Source organism: Coregonus lavaretus, assembly GCF_964263955.1.
Source record: "Coregonus lavaretus genome assembly, contig: HAP1_SCAFFOLD_1499, whole genome shotgun sequence".
In the NCBI taxonomy this organism is placed as follows: Eukaryota; Metazoa; Chordata; class Actinopteri; order Salmoniformes; family Salmonidae; genus Coregonus; species Coregonus lavaretus.
This window is the reverse complement of record NW_028156772.1, coordinates 22,746-40,817: the sequence shown is the minus strand read 5'-3', so window position 1 is coordinate 40,817 and position 18,072 is coordinate 22,746. Positions and strand designations below refer to the sequence as shown.

At 41.0% G+C, this 18,072-nt stretch overlaps 1 protein-coding gene across 1 annotated transcript; it reads right to left on the bottom strand.

Moving 5' to 3' along the window:
* Positions 1 to 3,301: 3,301 nt before the first annotated feature.
* LOC311119690 (uncharacterized protein) lies at positions 3,302 to 16,685 on the bottom strand. The gene is made up of 2 exons (XM_084194356.1): positions 16,192 to 16,685; positions 3,302 to 4,804 (listed from the first exon to the last, which is right to left on the bottom strand). The coding sequence occupies exons 1-2, from the start codon at positions 16,445 to 16,447 to the stop codon at positions 4,539 to 4,541; spliced, it is 522 nt and encodes a 173-aa protein (XP_084050482.1). The 5' UTR covers positions 16,448 to 16,685; the 3' UTR covers positions 3,302 to 4,538.
* Positions 16,686 to 18,072: the final 1,387 nt, after the last annotated feature.

The following is an 18,072-nucleotide window of genomic DNA, read 5'->3' as shown; positions in this document are numbered from 1 at the left end:
AAGCTCATTAGGCATGTATACATTTATATTCTTAAAGAGTCAATGGGTACATAAATCATTAATTTAAAAGTTTGAAATTGGATGTAGCAAATTGCTTATTTCCCCTTTAAAGTCGCTCAGAAAAAAACAAGCTCTGACTAGGAACAATTATATTTCAATGGTGATTCAACTCTTATTTCCAATTCGGAAATCTTTCTACATCTCCGACTTTCCGACCTGAAAATCACTGATGTCATGATTTGACCTCTTCCTCTTCTTATTGAGTGGTATGTTATGCCTATAAACACAGTTTTGATGTTCAGGAGTGGGGAATTGCATTGAATCAGGCTATTCGTTTCAGTGCAGTTGCGTTCTTCCCCATAACCTATAGCCTAAACAGAACCCTTACAACTAAATATTGAATTTTTTTTTAAACTGCTGTAAAAGTTCAGTAACTTTAGTCGACTGTGGTATTTTGGACGCAGTAATTGCAGTTATACTGCTCTCTGATTGCATTTTTTTTTTCTGTAAGGGAACCCGAACACGTCCCAGCCTATTTTGATCATAGATCAAGACTGAACAATTCGGCTAGCTTATATTTATTCTGGATTTGACCATTTATAGCCCGACTTCTAGGATCTTTTGACTTCTCCCCGCGGCTGTTTGTTATGTTTCCGATTAGGATAAATGTAGTCATATGAATACGTTCAGAATGTTGTCCTGTTAATTTGAAAAGACTAACCATTGTGATTAATGATATTGACTATCTTCTGCTTTTTATGAATAAACATGAATCGGTAAAAAAAAAAAAATGGTTTCGATGTTTCGCATTTGTCCTTTGAATGTTCCTTTGTTTTTCATAAATGACTACTGCTTTATACCCGAACACATTTTAAAGTTCCCCCGAGGCTTATTCCTTGTAAAGATCGGGATATGCATATTGAGTATAATGAAAACAAATGTCTAGACAAGAAGAAGGGAACGGTGTGAGGCAAAAACGCACTATAGGCAGTGGCGGCTGGTGAAAAATATTCTCGGTGGGGCTGTGCCATACTTTTTTCAAATAGTGCGCATGTATTGTGACGTAGCGTGAGTTGTTTAGGCCACCTTTTGTTTGTTCATGTTGATCAATTCCCCGTTGTATCATCACCGGTAAATGTTCACCGTTAATTTCTGTCTTTTATCATCTACAAGGTTTATTTACGATTCATTTGTGTTAACGCAATTCAAACTGCTATACTTGATGAACAAACTTTTGTTTTATTTCATACCATTTACGAGTTTTGTCAATTTCTTAATTGTTGTGTACAAAACAAAAATCAACCAGCATTTACATATTTCTTTTTCAGCTACATTACTCTCATCATTGACATCAATTTTAATCAGCAATGACAAGAGAGAAACAAGAAGAAACCCGCCCACTGCTCCTGATAGTATCACTGCTCTTTATTATCTTTAGGTATCCGCCTCGAGGCCTTCGTCAGAGCTTCTGTGAGTGTTTTGAATTTGCACCTTTATGTAGACGTTGCTCCACCCACATCCGTTCAATGCATTTTTTTTTTTTACATTTTAGTCATTTTAGCAGACGCTCTTATCCAGAGCGACTTACAGTTAGTGATTACATTATTTATTTTTTATACTGGCCCCCCGTGGGAATCGAACACACAACCCTGGCGTTGCAAACGCCATGCTCTATCAACTGAGCTACATCCCTGCCGGCCATTCCCTCCCCTACCCTGGACGGTGCTGGGCCAATTGTGCGCCGCCCATGAGTCTCCCGGTCGCGGCCGGCTGCGACAGAGCCTGGATTCGAACAGTTAGCACTGCGATGCAGTGCGTTAGACCACTGCGCCACTGCACCACTGCGCCACCCAATGCATCCAATGGGGTTGAAGTCGAGGGAAAATAAACAAGTTTTACTAAATAAAACAATGTGCCTTTCATAAGTATTCTACTTAAGTGTGTACATAAAACGTATTAAAACACGTCTGTTTCCTCCCCTACCCTGGACGGTGCTGGGCCAATTGTGCGCCGCCCATGAGTCTCCCGGTCGCGGCCGGCTGCGACAGAGCCTGGATTCGAACCAGGATCTCTAGTGGCAAAGTTAGCACTGCGATGTAGTGCCTTAGACCACTGCGCCACTCAGGAGTGGGGTCTATGCAGTTGGGTCTATACTGCGCCTACATTGTGTAACGATACATCATGTAGATGTACAGTACCAGTCAAATGTTTGGACACACCTACTCATTCAAGGGTTTTTCTTCATTTGTACTATTTTATACATTGTAGAATAATAGTGAAGACATCAAAACTATGAAATAACACATATGAAATCATGTAGTAACCAAAAAGTGTTAAATAAATCAATATATATTTTATATTTCAGATTCTTCAAATAGCCACCCTTTGCCTTGATGACAGCTCTTGGCATTCTCTCAACCAGCTTCACCTGGAATGCTTTTCCAACAGTCTTGAAGAAGTTCCCACATATGCTGAGCACTTGTTGGCTGCTTTTCCTTTACTCTGCAGTCCAACTCATCCCAAACCATCTCAATTGGGTTGAGGACGGGGGATTGTGGAGGCCAGGTCATCTGATGCAGCACTACATCACTCTCCTTCTTGGTCAAATAGCCCTTACACAGCCTGGAGGTGTGTTGGGTCATTGTCCTGTTGAAAAACAAATGATTGTCCCAGTAAGCGTAAACCAGATGGGATGGCGTATTGCTGCAGAATGCTGTATTGCTGCAGAATGCTGTGGTAGCCATGTTGGTTAAGTGTGCCTTGAATTCTAAATAAAATCACTGACAGTGTCACCAGCAAAGTACCCCCACACCACCTCCTCCATGCTTCACGGTGGGATCCACATATGTGGTGATCATCCGTTCACCTGCTCTGCATCTCACAAAGACACAGAGGTTGGAACCAAACATCTCAAATTTGGACTCATCAGACCAAATTACAGATTTCCACCAGCCTAATGTCCATTGCTCGTGTTTCGTGGCCCAAGCCTCTTCTTATTGGTGTCCTTTAGTAGTGGTTTCTTTGAAGCAATTCGACCATGAAGGCCTGATTCACGCAGTCTCCTCTGAACAGTTGATGTTGAGATGAATACTGTGGTAGCTCCAGGTGACTACCTCATGAAGCTGGTTGAGAGACGGGATGCCAAGAGTGTGGAAGATACAATCTATCTGCAACATTAAAGCTGATCTACCCTTTGGGGTAGAGTTTGGGAAACCTTCCTCTAACTGGATTTGTCTTTTCTCAAAAGGAGAGCAGTGGTACGATACGATATACTTTGTCCATTTACATGGAAATTCATTTTGTGAAGTCAGAAAACAAATCCACAAACCCAATCCACTATAATACATGCAGTACGGAAAACACTGGAAAGTCAATACACAAGACACATTCAGAGTCTCTACGGCCTACTGACCCACCATGTATTGGACCTACATCTGTCCTATGTCCTACTGTTCAGTCTACATCTGTCCTATGTCCTACTGTTCAGCCTACATCTGTCCTATGTCCTACTGTTCAGTCGACATCTGTCCTATGTCCTACTGTTCAGCCTACATCTGTCCTATGTCCTACTGTTCAGCCTACATCTGTCCTATGTCCTACTGTTCAGCCTACATCTGTCCTATGTCCCACTGTTCAGCAGCCTACATCCTTATCTCCTGTGTGCGTCCTCTCATGTCTTCTCATGTGACCTAACCAGGCAAAACTCTTTTCACACTGGGAGCAGTGGTACGGCTTCTCCCCTGTGTGTATTCTCTCATGCTGTTTCAGGTGACCTAACTGGGTAAAACTCTTTCCACACCGGGAGCAGTGATGAGGCTTCTCTCCTGTGTGTATTCTCTCATGTATTTTCAGGTACCCTAACCAGGCAAAACTCTTTTCACATTGGGAGCAGTGGTAGCACTTCTCCCCTGTGTGTATTCTCTCATGCACTTTCAGGTGTCCTAACTGGGTAAAACTCTTTCCACAATGGGAGCAGTGATGAGGCTTCTCTCCTGTGTGTGTCCTCTCATGTTGTTTCATGTTCCCTAACTGTGAAAAACTCTTTCCACACTGGGAGCATTGGAAAGGTTTATCTCGCTTCTCCCCTGTGTGTATTCTCTCATGCTCTTTCAGGTATTCTTTCCGGTTAAAACTCTTTCTACACTGGGAGCAGTGATGAGGCTTTTCCCCTGTGTGTATTCTCTCATGCACTTTCAGGTATTCTTTCCGGTTAAAACTCTTTCTACACTGGGAGCAGTGATGAGGCTTTTCCCCTGTGTGTATTCTCTCATGCACTTTCAGGTGTCCTAACTGGGTAAAACTCTTTCCACACTGGGAGCAGTGATGAGGTTTATCTCCTGTGTGTGTCCTCTCATGTATTTTCAGGCTCGCTAACAAGGAAAAACTCTTTCCACACTGGGAGCATTGGAAAGGCTTCTCCCCTGTGTGTATTCTCTCATGTCGTTTCAGGTCCCTTAACTGGTTAAAACCTTTTCCACAGTGGGAGCAGTGATGAGGCTTATCTCCTGTGTGTATTGTCTCATGTCGTTTGAGGTCCCCTAACTGGTTAAAACCCTTTCCACAGTGGGAGCAGCGGTATGTCTTTTCTCGCTTCTCCCTGTGTGTATTCTCTCATGCTCTTTCAGGTATTCTTTCTGGTTAAAACTCTTTCCACACTGGGAGCATTGGAAAGGCTTCTCCCCTGTGTGTATTCTCTCATGTCGTTTCAGGTCCCTTAACTGATTAAAACCTTTTCCACAGTGGGAGCAGTGGAATCGTCTTGCTGGTTTGGACGTCTCTGGTTCCTCTGAATCTGGTCTTTCTCCTGCCAAAGACAGAGCGTTTATTTAAACAGAGACCTGAATGAAACCTCCACAACTCTGCATATTGGTTATTGATTTGGACACGTTAAAACTGTGTTTTGACATTGGGCTATCCCACCTTGCAAAATGTTGTTGAAAAGAAGACTATGCTCGAGGTCCAATCTATGTTCGGTTTTGGTTGAAAGTGAAAGTTGAAGAGATTTCTCAGGTCGTTGTTTCAACGACTTGAAAACAACTTCATTCAACGTACTTGCAGCCTATAAACATTGACGCATCGTCTATGAACAATTGTATTAACAATCTTACATCACTCCAGTATTTCTTGACAATATTCAAGTGCTCTAATTGTCTTTATTCCACTACTGAAGAAGCATGACTCAAATCACCTACTCATATTTCAAACATCCAGCCTGACAAAATATACATTTGTAATTATTCCATGCCTCCCTATTGGAAATGAATTATTGCCAATACATACAGTGGGGAAAAAAATTATTTAGTCAGCCACCAATTGTGCAAGTGCTCCCACTTAAAAAGATGAGAGAGGCCTGTAATTTTCATTATAGGTACACGTCAACTATGACAGACAAAATGAGAAAAAAATCCAGAAAATCACATTGTAGGATTTTTAATGAATTTATTTGCAAATTATGGTGGAAAATAAGTATTTGGTCACCTACAAACAAGCAAGATTTCTGGCTCTCACAGACCACGAAGGTCGAGAGCCGCACTGCTTCTTGACACAATGCTCGCTTAACCCGGAAGCCAGCAGCACCAATGTGTCGGAGGAAACACTGTACATCTTGCGCCCGGCCTGCCACAGGAGTAGCTAGAGCGCGCTGGGACAAGGACAAACCCGGGCCGGCCAAACCCTCCCCTGAGCCGGACGACGCTGGGCCAACTGGGCGCCGCATCATGGGTCATCCCGGTTCACGGCCGGCTGGGATCGAACCGGGATCTGTAGTGACGCCTTAGAACGCTGCATGCTTTTGAGCACTACTGAAAAAGTACTATTTACATGTGAAAGACGAAATGCTGCATTTACTACAGGCCTATTGTTTACCTTTGTGTTGGGGACACTTTGATATCTTGATAATATGCAGCTGTTTAAAGGGCAAAATCCACAGATGAAACAATAACAAAACGGTCGACCCTGCCTCTGTTTTGGTAAACAGCTGAGGGATGGGAGAAATGTAATGTAAGATGAATAGACAGAGCTATGGATGCAAGGACTGACCATCCATGATATCAACATTATAGTTTTAAACATGTTATGAGGCTATATAGTGTTTGTGTGTGTGCATGCACTTGTGTTTGCGTGCACATGCCCAAAATGATGCATGACAGGGCGACCATTTTACTGGCATATGCGCCTAAATATTTTGCTGTGCGACCTGGAATATTAATTTAGGAGCACAAGTGCGCCTGGATTTTAAAAAAATTCCCCCAGATGATGATTGTTGCAATGAGTACTTCACTGGAGATGGGAGAACATTCCAGAAGGACAACCATCTCTGCAGCACTCCACCAATCAGGCCTTTATGGTAGAGTGGCCAGACCGAAAGCCACTCCTCAGTAAAAGGCACATAACAGCCCGCTTGGAGTTTGCCAAAAGGCACCTAAAGACTCTCAGACCATGAGAAACAAGCTTACATTTTGGGTTCTCATGGAGTGTAACAGTTGAACTCATGAGGCATTTAGAAGTTATATTCTTCAAGAATCAATGGATGGATAGATGATAATAGTAGAGAGAATGATTTATTTCAGCTTTTGTTTATGTCATCACATTCCCAGTGGGTCAGAAGTTTATATACACTCAATTAGTATTTGGTAGCATTGCCTTTAAAATGGTTTAACTTGGGTCAAACGTTTCGGGTAGCCTTCCACAAGCTTCCCACAATAAGTTGGGTGAATTTTGGCCCATTCCTCATGACAGAGCTGGTGTAACTGAGTCAGGTTTGTAGGCCTCCTTGCTCGCAAACGCTTTTTCAGTTCTGCCCACACATTTTCTATAGGATTGAGGTCAGGGCTTTGTGATGGCCACTCCAATACCTTGATTTTGTTGTCCTTAAGCCATTTTGCAACAACTTTGGAAGTATGCTTGGGGTCATTGTCCATTTGGAAGAACCATTTGTGACCAAGCTTTAACTTCCTTACTGATGTCTTGAGATGTTGCTTCAATATATCCACATAATTTTCCTTCCTCATGATACCATCTGTTTTGTGAAGTGCACCAGTCCCTCCTGCAGCAAAGCACCCCCACAGCATGATGCTGCCACCCCCGTGTTTCACGGTTGGGATGGTGTTCTTCGGCTTGCAGGCTCCCCCATTTTCCTCCAAACATAACGATGGTCATTATGGCCAAACAGTTCTGTTTGTTGTTTCATCAGACCAGAGGACATTTCTCCAAAAAGTATGATTTTTGTCCCCATGTGCAGTTGCAAACCGTAGTCTGGCTTTTTTAATGGCGGTTTTGGAGCAGTGGCTTCTTCCTTGCTGAGCGGTCTTTCAGGTTATGTCGATATAGGACTCGTTTTAATGTGGATGTAGATACTTTTGTACCTGTTTCCTCCAGCATCTTCACAAGGTCCTTTGCTGTTGTTCTGGGATTGATTTGCAGTTTTTGCACCAAAGTATGTTCATCTCTAGGACGGAACGAGTCTCCTTCCTGAGTGGTATGATGGCTGCATGGTCCCATGGTGTTTATACTTGCGTACTATTGTTTGTACAGATGAATGTTGTAACTTCAGGCGTTTGGAAATTGCTCCCAAGGATGAACCAGACTTGAGGTCTTGGCTGATTTATTTTCATTTTCCCATGATGACAAGCAAAGAGGCACTTAGTTTGAAGGTAGGCCTTGAAATACATCCACAGGTACATCTCCAATTGACTCAAATGATGTCAATTAGCCCATCAGAAGCTTCAAAAGCCATGACATCATTTTCTGGAATTTTCCAAGCTGTTTAAAGGCACAGTCAACTTACTGTATGTAAACTTCTGACCCACTGGAATTGTGATACAAATTAATTATAAGTGAAATAATCTGTCTGTAAACAATTGTTGGAAAAATTACTTGTGTCATGTACAAAGTAGATGTCCTAACCGTGGAGAGGTTGAAAAACGAGTTTTAATGACTCCAACCTAAGAGTATTTAAACTTCCGACTTCAACTGTGTATATATATATATATATTGGAGTGTATTTAAACTTCCGACTTCAACTGTGTATATATATATATTGGAGGGTATTTAAACTTCCGACTTCAACTGTGTATATATATATATATATTGGAGTGTATTTAAACTTCCGACTTCAACTGTGTGTGTGTATATATATATATACACACACACACACACACACACACACACACTCTACCGGTCAAACATTTTAGAACATTTTCATATACAGTACCAGTCAAAAGTTTTAGAACACCTACTACTATTCAAGGGTTTTTCTTAATTTTTACTATTTTCTACATTGTAGAATAATAGTGAAGACATCAAAACTATGATGAACTATTGCCTTACCTCCATAACTTGCTACATTTGCACACACTGTATATATATTTTCTGTTGTATTTTTGACTTTATGTTTTGTTTTACCCCATATGTAACTCGGTGTTGTTGTTTTTATCGCACTGCTTTGCTTTATCTTGGCCAGGTCACAGTTGTAAATGAGAACTTGTTCTCAACTGGCTTACCTGGTTAAATAAAGGTGAAATAAAAAATAAATAAAAAATGAAATAACATATGGAATCATGTATTAACCAAAACAGTGTTAAATCAAAATATATTTGAGATTCTTCAAAGTAGCCACCCTTTGCCTTGATGACAGCTTTGCACACTCTTGGCATTCTTTCAACAGGTATTTCAATGCATTTCAATTAACAGGTGTGCCTTGTTAAAAGTTCATTTGTGGAATTTCTTTCCTTCTTAATGCGTTTCAGCCAATCAGTTGTGTTGTGACAAGGTAAGGGGGGATATACAGAAGATAGCCCTATTTGGTAAAAGACCAAGTCCATACTATGGCAAGAACAGCTCAAATAAGCAAAGAGAATTGACAAGTCCATCATTACTTTAAGACATGAAGGTCAGTCAATACGGAACATTTCAACAACTTAAAGGAAAATAGAATAATCAGAACAGTTGTCAGTCCAAAACAACAGTCAGAACAAAGCCTCTGTATTCTCTCATGTCATCTCAGGTCCTCTAACACTACACAGCCCATTCAAATCAGAAAAGCTTGATGATGAGTTGGTTAACTGAATAAGTTGTGCTAGAGCAAAAACCAAAACACGCACCCAGAAAACAAATCCACAAACCCAATCCACTATAATACATGCTGTACGGAAAACACTGGAAAGTCAATACACAAGACACATTCAGAGTCTCTACAGCCTACTGACCCACAATGTATTGGACCTACATCTGTTCTATGTCCTTCTGTTCAGCAGCCTACATCCTTATGTCCTGTGTGTATTCTCTCATGTCTTCTCAGGTGACATAACCGGTTATAACTCTTTCCACACTGGGAGCAGTGAAGAGGCTTCTCTCCTGTATGAGTCATCTCATGTCTTCTCAGGTTAGCTAAGCAGGCAAAACTCTTTTCACATTGGGAGCAGTGGTAGGGCTTCTCCCCTGTGTGTATTCTCTCATGCTCTTTCAGTTGTCCTTTCAGGTTAAAACTCTTTCCACACTGGGAGCAGTGATGAGGCTTCTCTCCTGTGTGTATTCTCTCATGTATTTTCAGGCTCGCTAACTGGGTATAACTCTTTCCACACTGGGAGCATTGGAAAGGTTTATCTCGCTTCTCCCCTGTGTGTATTCTCTCATGCTCTTTCAGGTATTCTTTCCGGTTAAAACTCTTTCCACACTGGGAGCAGTGGTAGGGCTTTTCCCCTGTGTGTATACTCTCATGTCTTTTCAGGCACCATGATGAGGAAAAACTCTTTCCACACTTGGAGCATTGGAAAGGTTTATCGCCTGTGTGTATTCTCTCATGTCGTTTCAGGACCCTTAACTGATTAAAACCTTTTCCACAGTGGGAGCAGTGGAATCGTCTTGCTGGTTTGGACGTCTCTGGTTCCTCTGAATCTGGAAAAATGGTTTCCACAAGTTAATCAGACTCTGTAAGGAATCCCCAACACAAAGTGTCATACCTGCCAAGATAAAGGAATCCCCAACATAAAGTGTCGTAACTGCCAAAATAAAGGAATCCCCAACATAAAGTGTCTTGGTCGTTCGGACCCCACAACAGCTTCAATGTGTCTTGGCATAGATTCTGCATGTTTCTGGAGCTCTATTGGAGGGATGCAACACAATTCCTTGATGAGAAATTCAATAATTTTATGTTTTGTTGATGGTGGTGGAAAACGCTGTCTCAGGCGCCGCTCCAGAATCTCCCATAAGGGTTAAATTAGGTTGAGATCCAGTGACTGAGACACAAACTCCCTTTAAACCCCCTACGCTCCTTTGAGACACCTCTTTCAAAGTCTCTGAGATCTCTTCTTATAGCCATGGTAGCCAAGATAATGGTCAACTGGGCATTTTTATACATGACCCTAAGCATGACTGGATGTTAATTGCTTAATTATCTCAGGAACCACAGCTGTGTGAAGCTGCTTTCAATATACGTTGTATCCCTCATTGACTCAAGTGTTACCTGTATATTGTATCCATAAAACATTTGGGAAATTACATACTCATACAATTAATATGAAACCAATTCTCATCTTTCAATTTTTGCTTTTGTAGCACCTACAGATGAAACATTATGGAGTCTTAAAGGAGGCTTCACCTACAGATGAAACATTATGGAGTCTTAAAGGAAGCTTCACCTACAGATGAAACATTATGGAGTCTTAAAGGAGGCTTCACCTACAGATGAAACATTATGGAGTCTTAAAGGAGGCTTCACCTACAGATGAAACATTATGGAGTCTTAAAGGAGGCTTCACCTACAGATGAAACATTATGGAGTATTAAAGGAGGCTTCACCTACAGATGAAACATGATGGAGTCTTAAAGGAGGCTTCACCTACAGATGAAACATTATGGAGTCTTAAAGGAGGCTTCACCTACAGATGAAACATTATGGAGTCTTAAAGGAGGACTGTAGTATCTAATGATGAAACATTGTGGAGTCTTAAAGGAGGACTGTAGCATCTAATGATGAAACATTATGGAGTCTTAAAGGAGGCCTGTAGCATCTAATGATGAAACATTATGGAGTCTTAAAGGAGGACTGTATCATCTAATGATGAAACATTATGGAGTCTTAAAGGAGGACTGTAGCATCTAATGATGAAGCATTATGGAGTCTTAAAGGAGGACTGTAGCATCTAATGATGAAACATTATGGAGTCTTATAGGAGGCCTGTAGCATCTAATGATGAAACATTATGGAGTCTTAAAGGAGGACTGTAGCATCTAATGATGAAACATTATGGAGTCTTAAAGGAGGACTGTAGCATCTAATGATGAAACATTATGGAGTCTTAAAGGAGGACGGTAGCATCTAATGATGAAACATTATGGAGTCTTAAAGGAGGCTTCACCTACAGATGAAACATGATGGAGTCTTAAAGAAGGCTTCACCTACAGATGAAACATTATGGAGTCTAAAAGAAGGCTTCACCTACAGATGAAACATTATGGAGTCTTAAAGGAGGCTTCACCTACAGATGAAACATTATGGAGTCTTAAAGGAGGCTTCACCTACAGATGAAACATTATGGAGTCTTAAAGGAGGAGTGTAGCATCTAATGATGAAACATTATGGAGTCTTAAAGGAGGACTGTAGCATCTAATGATGAAACATTATGGAGTCTTAAAGGAGGACTGTAGCATCTAATGATGAAACATTATGGAGTATTAAAGGAGGACTGGAGCATCTAATGATGAAACATTATGGAGTCTTAAAGGAGGACTGTAGCATCTAATGATGAAACATTATGGAGTATTAAAGGAGGACTGGAGCATCTAATGATGAAACATTATGGAGTCTTAAAGGAGGACTGTAGCATCTAATGATGAAACATTATGGATTCTTAAAGGAGGACTGTAGCATCTAATGATGAAACATTATGGAGTATTAAAGGAGGACTGTAGCATCTAATGATTAAACATTATGGAGTCTTAAAGGAGGCTTCACCTACAGATGAAACATTATGGAGTCTTAAAGGAGGAGTGTAGCATCTAATGATGAAACATTATGGAGTCTTAAAGGAGGACTGTAGCATCTAATGATGAAACATTATGGAGTCTTAAAGGAGGACTGTAGCATCTAATGATGAAACATTATGGAGTATTAAAGGAGGACTGGAGCATCTAATGATGAAACATTATGGAGTCTTAAAGGAGGACTGTAGCATCTAATGATGAAACATTATGGAGTATTAAAGGAGGACTGGAGCATCTAATGATGAAACATTATGGAGTCTTAAAGGAGGACTGTAGCATCTAATGATGAAACATTATGGATTCTTAAAGGAGGACTGTAGCATCTAATGATGAAACATTATGGAGTATTAAAGGAGGACTGTAGCATCTAATGATTAAACATTATGGAGTCTTAAAGGAGGACTGTAGCATCTAATGATTACATTTTATGGAGTATTAAAGGAGGACTGTAGCATCTAATGATGAAACATTATGGAGTCTTAAAGGAGGCTTCACCTACAGATGAAACATGATGGAGTCTTAAAGAAGGCTTCACCTACAGATGAAACATTATGGAGTCTTAGAGGCTTCACCTACAGATGAAACATTATGGAGTCTTAAAGGAGGCTTCACCTACAGATGAAACATTATGGAGTCTTAAAGGAGGACTGTAGCATCTAACGATGAAACATTATGGAGTCTTAAAGGAGGCTTCACCTACAGATGAAACATGATGGAGTCTTAAAGAAGGCTTCACCTACAGATGAAACATTATGGAGTCTTAGAGGCTTCACCTACAGATGAAACATTATGGAGTCTTAAAGGAGGACTGTAGCATCTAATGATGAAACATTATGGAGTCTTAAAGGAGGCTTCACCTCCAGATGAAACATGATGGAGTCTTAAAGAAGGCTTCACCTACAGATGAAACATTATGGAGTCTTAAAGTAGGACTGTAGCATCTAACGATGAAACATTATGGAGTCTTAAAGGAGGCTTCACCTACAGATGAAACATGATGGAGTCTTAAAGAAGGCTTCACCTACAGATGAAACATTATGGAGTCTTAAAGGAGGACTGTAGCATCTAATGATGAAACATTATGGAGTCTTAAAGGAGGACTGTAGCATCTAATGATGAAACATTATGGAGTCTTAAAGGAGGACTGTAGCATCAAATGATGAAACATTATGGAGTCTTAAAGGAGGACTGTAGCATCTAATGATGAAACATTATGGGGTCTTAAAGGAGGCCTGGGTATGGATTAAATGTCCTGAGAATTACAGAGTAGGAAGCCAAGTCTAGAAAAAGGCTTTTCATTCAATCATATTTCAAAGCTTTTACAAAGGGCTTACAGAGCTGGTTCTTCCACTTACAGCTGTCTCCCAGTATTAGTTATGAATACTCTTCATAACTTGAATTTGTCTTAATGCTTTTATGATATTTAAAGTAGGATTAGGTTTTATTTGAGTAGGATTAGGTTTTTCGTCGTTTGGTTCGCAAGGGGCCTTGCATGCATGCATCATTTCTGTCTATATAATGCTTTGCTGAACTGTACGGTTTGTTCGAATTTCTCATGTGATTTTTATATCTTGCTATTGTTCCTTCTCTGTCTCATTATTACTTTAGGTATCCCATGTTTTAGGTTATAGAAAAATAACTTCTAACTTTATGATATAGCCTAGAACTCGGTTAGATTCATTCATTGATTGATCATGAAATAGCGCGGCACGAGAAATCTAACCTGCATTAACCTGAGTGTCTTAATGGGCCAAGTCATATTCATATCAAATAGAGAGGAAATCTAACCTGCATTAACCTGAGTGTCTTAATGGGCCAAGTCATATTCATATCAAATAGAGAGGAAATCTAACCTGCATTAACCTGAGTGTCTTAATGGGCCAAGTCATATTCATATCAAATAGAGAGGATAGAACATGTGGGCAATAAGACACCGGAGTGTCCGCTATAAAAATACACTTCAGCTATTGGCCCAGATCATCCAATGTTCAAGAGAGAAAATAATCATTTCTAACCGGATATTTTGCACTGCTTTGGTGAGACTCTTAGCTCTGTCTACAGCGCATTCGGAAAGTATTCAGACCCCTTGACTTTTTCCACATTTTGTTACATTACAGCCTTATTCTAAAATTGATTAAATTGTTTTTTTTCCCCTCCTCAATCTACACACAATACCCCATAATGAAAAAGTGAATCCAAATTGATCTCCAGTGCATCCTGTTTTCATTGATCATACTTGAGTTGTTTCTACAACTTAATTGGAGTCCACCTGTGGTAAATTCAATTGATTGGACATGACTTGGAAAGGCACACACCTGTCTACATAAGGTCCCACAGTTGACAGTGCATGTCAGTGCAAAAGCACAGCCATGAAGGAGGACGAAGGAGTTGTCCGTAGAGCTTCGAGACAGGATTGTGTCGAGGCACAGATCTGGGGAAGGGTACCAAAAAATGTCTGCAGCATTGAAGTTCCCCAAGAACACAGTGGCTTCCATCATTCTTAAATGGAAGAAGTTTGGAACCACCAAGACTCATCCTAGAGCTGGCCGCCCGGCCAAACTGAGCAATCAGGGGAGAAGGGCCTTGGTCAGGGAGGTGACCAAGAACCCGATGGTCACTCTGACAGAGCTCCAGAGTTCCTCTGTGGAGATGGGAGAACATTCCAGAAGGACAACCATCTCTGCAGCACTCCACCAATCAGGCCTTTATGGTAGAGTGGCCAGACGGAAGCCACTCCTCAGTAAAAGGCACATAACAGCCCGCTTGGAGCTTGCCAAAAGGCACCTAAAGACTCTCAGACCATGAGAAACAAGATTATTTGGTCTGATGAAACCAAGATTGAACTCTTTGGCCTGAATGCCAAGCGTCACATCTGGAAGAAACCTGGCACCATCCCTACGGTGAAGCATGGTTGTGGGAGCATCATGCTGTGGGGATGTTTTTCAGAGGCAGGGACTGGGAGACTTGTCAGGATTGAGGGAAAGATGAACGGAGCAAAGTACAGAGAGATCCTTGATGAAAACCTGCTCCAGAGCGCTCATGACCTCAGACTGGTGCGAATGTTCACCTTCCAACAGGACAACGACCCTAAGCACACAGCCAAGACAACGCAGGAGTGGCATCGGGACAAGTCTCTGAATGTCCTTGAGTGGCCCAGCCAGAGCCCGGACTTGAACCTGATCGAACATCTATGGAGAGACCTGAAAATAGCTGTGCAGTGACACTCCCCATCCAACCTGACAAAGCTTGAGAGGATCTGCAGAGAAGAATGGGATAAACTCCCCAAATACAGGTGTGCCAAGCTTGTAGCGTCATAGCCAAGAAGACTCGAGGCTGTAGTCACTGCCAAATGTACTTCAACAACGTACTGAGTAAAGGGTCTGAATACTTATGTAAATGTGATATTTCAGTATGTTTCTGTATAAATGTGCAAAAACCCTGTTTTTGCTTTGTCATTAAGGGGTATTGTGTGTAGATTGATGAGGGGGAAAAACTATCTAATCCATTTTAGAATAAGGCTTCAACGTAACAAAATGTGGAGAAAGTTAAGGGGTCTGAATCCTTTCCTAATGCACTGAGCAGTAAACTAGTGTTCCCCCATGTTGAAGCCAGCATAACGCCATGTTAATGAACATGGATTAGTGACGGACTAGTGGCAGACATGACAAAATGTTTACCATCCAATTTTACTTCAAAGTTAACTGTAATATAGAATAAGTAATTATATTAACCCATATTTTAAGATGGCATAATATGGAGATCGTATGGTAAGCAACGGTCATCACACTGGATTCATGATTTACTAAAAACATATCAAGCTCATTTAGATCTTCCTGTGTGTGTATCATGACCGTAAACACGTCTTGCTTTGACAATTTAACATTTCCTAAACAGCACCAACGTTAGGCTACTGCAACCTCTGCAGCCTCACTCTACCCGTGATATCAAAGTCATTTTTAGAATGATTTGTAGCTATCGTTTCTGTCGGAGCATTAGAGAGCATCCGACTCAGTTTCCCTCCCAGAAAACACGCGGTACAGTTAAGTGGTATCTATTCGGTAAGAAAATTCAGGCGGAAACAGAAGGGTGGGTGGCTTGACCACGTTTTGCGAATGACGGATCACTTGACCGCAGTCTTTAAGACGACACATTAGTTCAATAGTTCAACAACTACAGAGTTTGTGCCACTGTTTTTAAAATACTACTTACTGGTGTTAATCAGCTCTCCCGTCTCCTCTTCTTCCTCCAATGTGACAGTAATCTCCCCCTCCTCCTTCACTCCAAAAACTGCATCCTCCTCTTTCACTGTAACTTCTTCCTCTTCTTTCACGGCAACAGCTTCACCCTCTACTTCTGTTTTAACTGTGACATCCTCCTCTTCCTCCTCTTCTTTCACTGTAACGTCTTTCTCTGTCCAGCAGACCTCCTCTTCTTTAGGAGGAGGAGAGTAGCTTAGTGAGCACATGGTTGGGGATGTTATCTAGCTAGTTAGCATTAGCCTAGTGTTACTTAGCCAGATAGCTAATAACGTAAATATGAAATCAAATGGAGTAACTGCTAAATACACAGACAGTGTGTTTAAAACACTGATGTTAATATACACAAAAATGGTCTAAAGAGCTTCAATATTTTGGTTTTATGTTGGCTAGCAAGCTACCAAGGCGGCTGAATTGTTGTTGTTGAAAAAGCCTCCCGTCCCGTCCACTAGAATATACGTCACGCAAGAATCATCACCTGAAAGACTCACATCGCCATCTGCTGACTGGAGTGACGCAGTTGAACAAAAACTATATTCTGGCAAACAATGTAAACAAATAATTGGTAAATAACCAATTGTCTTACAGGTAATAATAACAAAACTAGAGCCTGCAGAACTTGCTTTTTGGAGTGTGGTGTCAAAAAAGCAGAGCATCTCTTTATTACGGACAGACCTCTCCCCATCTTTTTTATTTAACCTTTATTTAACTAGGCAAGTCAGTTAAGAACAAATTCTTATTTACAATGACGGCCTACACCACCAAACCCGGACGACGCTGGGCCAATTGTGCGCCACCCTATGGGACTCCCAATCACGGCCGGTTGTGATACAGCCTGGAATCGAACCAGGGGGTCTGTAGTAACACCGCAAGCACTGAGATGCAGTGCCTTAGACCGCTGCGCCACTCGGGAGCCCATTGAATCTATATGTTTTGACCATGATAGTTTACAATCTAAGGTAACGCCAAGCAATTTAGTCTCCTCAACTTGTTCAACAGCCACACCATTCATTACCAGATTCAGCTGAGGTTTAGAACTTAGGGAATGATTTGTACCAAATACAATGCTCTTAGTTTTAGAGATGTTCAGGACCAGTTTATTAGTGGCCACCCGTTCCAAAACATACGTTTTTTCAAAAACAGGTTATGGTCAATAATATCAAAGGCTGAACTGAAATCTAACAGTACAGCTCCCACAATCTTCTTATTATCAATTTCTTTCAACCAATCATCAGTCCTTTGTGTCAGTGCAGTACATGTTGAGTGCCCTTCCCTATAAGCATGTTGAAAGTCTGTTGTTAATTTGTTTACAGAGAAATAGCATTGTATTTGGTCAAACACCATTTTTTCCAACAGTTTGCTAAGAGCTGGCAGCAAGCTTATAAATGTAGGTCTACTGTTAGAACCAGTAAAGGCTGCTTTACCATTCTTGGGTAGCAGAATGACTTTGGCTTTCCTCTAGGCTCAGATTAAAGATATGACAGATAGGAGTGGCTATAGAGTCAGCTACCATCCTCAGTAGCTTTCCATTTAAGTTGTCAATGCCAGGAGGTTTGTCATTATTGATCGATAACAATACTTTTTCCACCTCTCCCACACTAACTTTACAAAATTCAAACTTTTAATGCTTTTCTTTCATTATTATTATTTTTTTATGCATCAATACGATGCCTCACTGTTCATTGTTGGCATTTCCTGCCTAAGTTTGCCCACTTTGCCAATTAAGTAATCATTAAAATAATTGGCAACATCAAATGGTTTTGTGATGAATAAGCCATCTGATTCGATGAAAGATGGAGTTGAATGTCATTCTACCCATATTTCAGTTAAAGTA